Source organism: Elephantulus edwardii, unplaced genomic scaffold, assembly GCF_000299155.1.
Source record: "Elephantulus edwardii isolate Elephantulus edwardi_28Jun2011 unplaced genomic scaffold, EleEdw1.0 scaffold00162, whole genome shotgun sequence".
NCBI classification, from domain to species: domain Eukaryota; kingdom Metazoa; phylum Chordata; class Mammalia; order Macroscelidea; family Macroscelididae; genus Elephantulus; species Elephantulus edwardii.
In genome coordinates this window covers 6988701-6996561 of record NW_006399912.1, presented here as the reverse complement: position 1 = coordinate 6996561, position 7861 = coordinate 6988701, and the positions used below count along the sequence as shown (strand labels likewise).

Genomic DNA, 7861 nt, shown 5'->3' with positions numbered 1-7861 from the left:
TTGGGATGGGAGTGTCGGAGACAGTGCTATTGGCACAGGACAGAGCAGAGTTTATGGCTGTTGTACATAGGGTCACTATAAGTCGCAAGTGACTCGAGGGCACATAATAACTACAACAATCGGATTTTGTTACCAGTAACACAGCATCTAAGTCCTTATTTCTTGTTCATTTCATTATTTCTGCTTCTTTTCTTTAAATCATCCTATCACTGCAGGCATGGGATATGTACAGTAGGGATTTTAAGAATAGTGTAGAATGGGGCACTGATTGTTCTCTTTTTATAGAGTCTCTGTGAGCTGGAGTTGATTTGAGGGTAGCCAACAACAAGAGCATGGCCTCTATAGGAGCCCTGGTTGTGCAATGTTTACTGATGCTCAAAAGCTGGCCTAAACCATCAGGTACTCTGTTGGATAAAGACAAGGCAGTCTCTCCTTTGGTAAAGATTTACAATCTAGTACAAATTTACAACTAATGTACAAATCCAGTCTGTGCTACAGGGTAACCATGAATTGGAGTTGACTCTAGGGCAGTGTTTTGGTTTGGTATTTATTATCTGTGATTGAAACATTTGAATAATCAAAAGACCAGTTGTTCAAACACAGCAACGATTCTATAGGATAAAGATGGGGCAGTGGGTTTCCAAGATTACAGCCTGAAACCTTCTGGGCAGCTCTATGCTCACCTATAGGACTTCTATGAGTCCCAGTGGAACTGATGACAACATGTATGGGCTTTCTGTTTGTTTTTACAGTATTTCTTTTCTGAACCCTTAAGATTCAGGTCAGTATGCAAACCTGTGTGTCAGGTTTTCAGACTACCAGAATCACTATTTTCTCTCCATTACTGCAAGATGCACCTGTGTAGCAATTACTGTTCCTTCTCCTTTCTGAGGTTTGAAATATAAACCCAGAAAGGAATAAAAAAAAAAACCCAGAAAGGAGTATGTTTCTCTGGTGTGTAGAACACATAAGTGCTCTGCCATTTTTAAACCAATTTCTGTTGACTTAACTGTGACTCAGAGTGATGTCAAACATGTCAGAGTTGAACCACGCTCAGTAGAGTTCTGAGTGGTGCTGTCGTGTAAGCAGATTCCCTGGCATTTCTTCCAAGGCACCTCTGATTAATGTTCCTCTCCCAACCTGCAGTCAGCACCTAAACATCATCCACATCTGTCCCCTCAGGAACTCCATCCCGCCATTTATTTACACGGTGCCACTGAGTCAGCACCCTCTCATCGCGATGCTCCCCATGCTCCACACTTGACAGAACTTCCCCCCTGGGTTTCCTAGATTTTAATAATGATGGAAGCAGATCATCAAGTCTTTATCGTGAGGAGCAGCTGGCGGGTTCAGTTAGTGTGGTTGTTTGAAAGGGACGTTGAGAAGGTTGGAATCATAATGACCCTGCGTGCCGCAGGATAACACAAGTCCTGGTCCTGTGCCGGCCTCACAACTATTGTTATGTTTAAGCTCACTGTAGCAACCACTGGGTCAGTGCATCCCACTCAAGGTCTTCCTCTTTTCTCTGATCCTATACATGAAAAAGGAAGATTTTCTTCCTGTCCTAAAGATGAGACTACAAAGTGAGCAAGTGCTGTTTGAGAAATGAACCAGACAGACTTGTTGAAGGCAGTGTTGCCAGGAAGCTTCAATTTGTAAAATCACAGGATCTGTGTGTGAGGATCAGTAAAGTAAAACTGAAGAAAACAATAAAAAAAAATGAGACCATGAACCCCTGTACCACCGGGGTGCCAATTAGACTTATCTGTTAAGAGTGGGTTAGAATTTGACATAATAGTATTAATGGCACATGAATTCAGTTCTGCCTTGTGTTATAATTCAGTACAATTATATCTTACTGTCTTACTTAGAACTTAAAATTGTTGTGTCATTTGTGTTCTTGGGTGCCACTGAACTGGCTCAAACGTACAGCTACCCTGTGTACAAGAGTGTAAAATCCTGTCTAATTCTGTGTCTGGTTTAGTATTTCAGGAATTTCTTCTGGAGCCATATTCCAGATTCACTTACTGATTAGTGTTAACAAGGATTTACTCTCATAAAGAATATAAAAATTGGACTCCAATCTAGGGGGGAAAAGAATCCTTTGTTTACTCCAATCTATGAAAAAAGAATCCTTTGTTTAGTAGGGGGCCCTGGTGATGCAGTGAGGTATGCATAAGGCCACTAACTAAAAGGTCTGTACCATACTTGTTCCAAGGGAGAACGTTCTAGAATACTGCTTCACTAAGATTCCAGCCTCAGAAGCTTTGTTAGGTAGTTCTCTGGAAGGCTTGTTTTAAGAAGTTGTGCTGGAACGCAGTTAGAATCCACTAGGATAGGCAATCGCAGTTAGAATCCACCAGGATAGGCAATCTCCTCCTGTGAGATTTACTGCCTCTGAAAATCCGCTGGAGGGTCAAGTATGGATCAGACTTAATGGCACACAACCATGTCCTGTCCTATAGAATCAGAAATTAATCTGAATCCCTCAATAAAAACAGAGTTTGTTTCTTTTGTGTTTTAATGTCCTCAAGTTGATAGGGAACCGTGATAATCCATGTGGGTCAGAGAAGAACTACTCCTTGGGTTTTCAAAGATGTGACCTGGATAAGAAATGGATGCCCAGGCCTGCTTTTCAGATTTTTCTCTACTTATGACTAAACCACCAAACTTTTAACTAACAGTCAAGCACTTGACTGTCTACATCACCCAAGAGAGACCCTATTATTGAGGTAGGAACTATTATTATCCTCATTTCACTGATGAGGAAACAAAGGCACAGAGACGTTAAATGTCCACAATCAAAGAGGTAGAGAGCAGGGGAGATGGGATTTAGTCTTAGGCACTATGGATACAGAATCTACCCTTTAAACAAAGAGGCCACCCTCCCACTTCCCAAGTGATATTAAAACTACCTGTAATGCCATAATGATTTTATAGAGTTTTCCATTTAGTATGCAATTATTATGTAAATAGAAATTAGTTTCTGTCACTTTGTGGTAAAGTTTTTAAGTGCAATCATTAACTTATCAACAGAAACCCTTTGAGACTTCAGGCACTGGGTCTCAGCTGTAATCCTGAGACAGTGCTTGTGGCTGGAATTATTGGACGCTAAGTGAGAGGACAAAGATATTTCTCGACCTAAAGCCACCTCAGGACGATGACCAGGTGTTGGGCAGCTGGAAAATCAGTCATTGTCGATAAAGTTTTTCTAATATACATAGTAGCCATGAGTAAAAATTAAGTAGATTTCAACTAAGTAACTGGTTACTTAACTTGCATTAAATGTCTTGGAAGATTCAAAACAAAATCCCAGAGATTGCCCAAGCCTGTGTCAAGGACTGAGATTCAAGAACTGAGTGACAACTTATCCTCACTCTGCATCTATTCATCTAGGCAAGACAGGCTCCAAGACAGATGTCCTCATGGGTACAGAAGAAGATGTGGACGAGATTGTGAGTTTCCATGCCAAGGAAGATGTCACAGAGTTACTGATTTGCAATGTGAATAATTATTTGAAATTAAAAGATTGTATTTCCTATTATGTTTTGGAGGACTTTTTGGTCACCAGTGATGCAGTTCACTTTTTGCTAGGTAGACTCATTCCCAGGATGTTTTGTGTCAGCTGGGCACGCAGTGAAGCTGTGGACTCCCAGAGGAGGTGCAGCCAAGAACAGAAAGGAGAGTCAATCACCTTGACTCAACAGACTCCCACCTTCCCTGTTAACATCAACAATATAAGATGATGTATTTAGATTGTTTATTTCTAGAATTGAGCTCTAAGAGTACCCAAGATTGAAGGGGAAAGAATTGAAAGGCTGTATCTCCTTTCAGTTGGCAGGGCTGGATCCATCTTTCTCAAAGGAGCTTTAAACTTGGCAATTGTCTCCATATACCGGGCATAAGATTTTCATAGACCTGTGGGTACTTTTCCAGGACATATAGGAAGCCACCCAGAACTGCACTTGCCCGAGAAGTGCCATGGACAGAGGAATCATCTGGAGAGAGAATGACACAATTTAGTGAATGCTGGGGCACCAGTCATAGCCCTTTATTGCACACCATTCTCTAGTGTGTTTCAACAATTATTGCAGCCAGTTTTCAGAAACTGTATGACTTCTGCTGGTGCCTCACATGGACTCCCTTTCCAGGGTCCTTCAGGTGCTGGGATTGTTGATTGCAACTGACTCTTTCCTTTGGGGAATCATCTTCATTGCAGCCTCTTCACATGGAATCCTATGCCCAGTCCACAAATGATTTCTACCACCCCTCTGTCAGGGGTAATGTACTGCGTTTGCTTATGCGTTACTATGATGGTGGGAGGGTGGCCACTGGAACAGGTGTACCTCCAACATATTGAGGACTCTTTCCAGACCACCGCCATGTATCACTGATCACCATAAGGCAAATCACACAAATGTTCTGGAAGTTTCAAAGACATAAATACTCTACCTTTCACTGTTTATTACAGCTCAATGTAAAAGAAAGTTTGACATTATAAAAAAAATTTGTCTCTTTGAATCTATAATCAGTATATGTGGAAGCTTCAACATGTGTAGAAGCTGTACAGTGAATCAGAAAGACTGAAAAAGACTTGATGCCTTTGAACAGTGTGTTGTCCAAGAACACTGGATATCCCCACGGACAGCCAACAGAAGGAACAAGTCTTTCTAGGAAGAAGAGCAGTCTTAGTGCCCCTTAGAAAAAAGGAAAAGTGAGACTCTGCTGTGGATATTTTGACATGATATCAGGAGGGACCAATCTCTACAACAGGAAATGATGATTAGAAAGGTGGACCGTCAGTGGCAGAAACGAAGCAATTCAATGAGATGTGTTGTCATAATGAGAGCAACAATGGGCTTAAGCAGTGAGAGGGTGTGAGGATGGTGTGAGACCTGGCATTGGTTGATCTTTTGTGTGTAGGGTCCTTAATACGAGAGCTGATGAGAGTGTTCAACAACACAGCACTCCACTGTGCCCCTCTGTGCTGTGTGAAGCCCCAGTTCCTCCCACCTTCGTTTGTGCAGGTGTACATACATACTTCACAGTCTCCCCTGCACCCATCACACAAGATCCCTGCCTCACTTTGTCTAGAATGTGCAATCCATCCTTATGTCCCATTCTTCCCTCAGTCATCACTTACAAGCTGTGCTGAAGCATCCATCTGCCTTCTGCCAGCGGAGGATATTCACAAACCACTGGGATTTGTAAAAATCAACGAATCCACCAGTTCCACACAGCATGACTGAAACAAAGAGAAGGGGTATTTCTGCTAGGCCTGCCCCCTAGGCAGATCACCTCCACTAAAACCCATCATCTGCCTCTTCCAAAAGGATCCTGTCAGCCCAGAAAATGACACATGAAAAACTAGCTGGAAGAAGCACCCACGGCTCCACCCTCACCACAGAGGCTCCTGGATTTGAGCTCTGCCTCTTGTTTATGGCCTAGGCCAAGGATGTTCAAGAGCTGCAGACAGGAAAGTGATCTGAACATCAAGCCAAGAATATAATTCTATTAAAAACAGTTCATGGCTAATAAAATGTGTAACGGGGTCAAGTGGGGGAAGGTATGGGAGCAGAGGGGTGAGGATGGGTAGGGAGAAGAGCAAGGGTTTGCACAGTTTGATGGGTGGAGGGAGAGGGTGAAGGAAATGGGAAAGATACAGCATGAATCTGAAGAGAGGGTAATGGAGGGCATAGTTCAATGGTGACTGATTTTACAAAACATAATGAATGGGAATGATTGTATGAAATACAATGTAAAGAAAGGATAGTGTTAAACACAATGTATATGAATTTTGTCCACATACCTATAAAAAATAAAAATTTTAAAAATAAAAAGTTTATACAACATACTAATACTGAACTGTTCTTACAAAATCCAGTATTTAAAATAGACATGATCCTTGAAAGTATAGTCTTAAGAGCCAATGTTTTAAAAACGGTATTTTAAACAACATTTTAAAGTATCATTTCTCTGAACTGGCCATTTTACCTAGTGTAAAACCCAAGGCTTCCCTTCTGGCTTCATGCCTGAGTCTTTCAGTCTACTTTGTTCCATTAGTTTGTCCAGTGTTCAATAACTGGAAGAGTTTGGGAGGCAGGAAACACCTCTTAGTGATAGCCGATAAAATATGGAACACATTCAGTTATCTTGGAATTTCTAGAGCCCCTTTTTACTACAATAAAACCTAAGAAATCCAGGATTGTGATAAAGGCCTGTCAAAAGTGGAAACCACAAATGTTTTCCATTAAATCAACTGGTTGAAAAGCAGTAAAATTGAACCCTGGGGAAGCCGGAAAACTGTGAGGCCTGAAAACCAAAGCAAGTCTCCACTCTATAAATCTACTGCATGTGATACTGGAAAACATTTTTACTGAAATAAGTGCTGATCTTTATGTGGAATTTAAATCCAGGTATTTTCACTTGCTATAGACAAAAATTCTTTATGTGTGTGTGTGTGTGTGTGTGTGTGTGTATAGACATACACAGCTGCGTGTGTCCAAGAGCATATTTCGAACTGTGTCCGCCTGTGTGCACCCATACATGACTATCTGTGGTTTTACATGTTCACATTTACATATATGTCTCCTCAATGCATGTGCACATGTGCTGTCATGTGAATGCTAGAGTGTGTAGACACTCATTTCCAAATCAAAGACTCTGCTACCTGCTTTGAACAAGAAGTGAGGGACTTACTGTTTTCTAAAAATGTGTCACGGAAGGAGTACTGGTATTTTCCAGTTTCAATTTTTGCATTGATGCCCATCAAGTTGGAGCAGAAGAGGTTCATGTAGTCTTCAGTTTTTTCGAACATCCCCTCTGTGCATCCAATCTGGAGGACAAACCCCAGAGACAAGGCAGTCAGCACCAACGGCAGACAACGGCGACCACCGCTCCTGGGAAGGATCTGCATTCTCAGGCGGTCCACCAAGTGGCTGAACCGGGCAGGCCTTCACCCTATTTTACAGACTTTATCTGCACCTCCACTCCCACCTTGTTTGGAAATTGTCACTATCAAACTCCTCTGAGTGAGAGAGAGTTGAGTTCAAGTGCTGACCCCACTATGCCCTACCCACTTGATCTTGACCAGCTGGGTAAGCATTCTGAGTCAGGGACAGCACATCTCCAGTGATGCCAGGAGGACAGGACTTGAGTAAGGTCTATTTACAAAGTTCTATCATCCCCTGTCATCAGCCCTGATGAGCTGTTAATGAAGCATTATGCTTACACTGAAAAAGAGATGAAATTATTGAAACTTCAATCCTTAGCCGCTATCAGTCCATCTCATTCAAAGTACTTATCTTTTTTTACTGGTCTTATTTTTCACTAAGCATGTTATCTTTTTCCAGGTGCTAACTCATCCTGAAAACATCGCCACAGGACATGGGACAAGTCTTGCCCCCCTCAGAAGTAAGTAGATTCTCGCGAGACTTTTGGTCACTCCCATAACTGAATCATTAAGGATGCTTACTGCTTAGCAGTCCTTCGTACCCGTCTTGTTTTCCCATACACCTTGGCCAGTTATACTCACCATTATGGAGAAAAGGAAGTACATCAGCTGATGGAGTCTCTGGTCGTGTGAGTTGGCAGGCATGGTCATCAACTGCCTGCAGACATCTGAGTATGTGCAAGACTCGGGGCCTTCACTGTAAGAGAAAAAAAATGCTGTGAGTCATTAAAAGGAATCAGAAGTCATGGAGCTTCCCACTTGTACCTACAACCCCTCTGAGTATGATCATGTACTGGTAACTCCCCTCCTCAGCCCCCTGACATCAAGTTGATTCTCTACAACAATTCTGTAGGATAGAAGAGAAATTCTACAAAGTCTTAAAACTTTTAAGTCATTTTTATGGGAGCT

At 42.0% G+C, this 7861-nt stretch overlaps 2 protein-coding genes across 2 annotated transcripts in view; one reads left to right on the top strand and one right to left on the bottom strand.

Annotated features, from left to right (window-relative positions):
* Positions 1 to 7861, bottom strand: part of LOC102872745 (UPF0764 protein C16orf89-like) — a 104942-nt gene that overhangs the window by 20130 nt on the left and 76951 nt on the right. Inside the window, exon 6 of the mRNA XM_006895243.1 lies at positions 6700 to 6835. Within this exon, the coding sequence (XP_006895305.1) occupies positions 6700 to 6835 (136 nt within the window). The remainder of the gene's footprint in view (positions 1 to 6699; positions 6836 to 7861) is intronic.
* The window catches only part of LOC102866256, a 49933-nt gene continuing 49667 nt past the window's right edge, over positions 7596 to 7861 (top strand). Inside the window, exon 1 of the mRNA XM_006895231.1 lies at positions 7596 to 7651. Coding sequence (XP_006895293.1) covers positions 7596 to 7651 — 56 coding nt within the window. The remainder of the gene's footprint in view (positions 7652 to 7861) is intronic.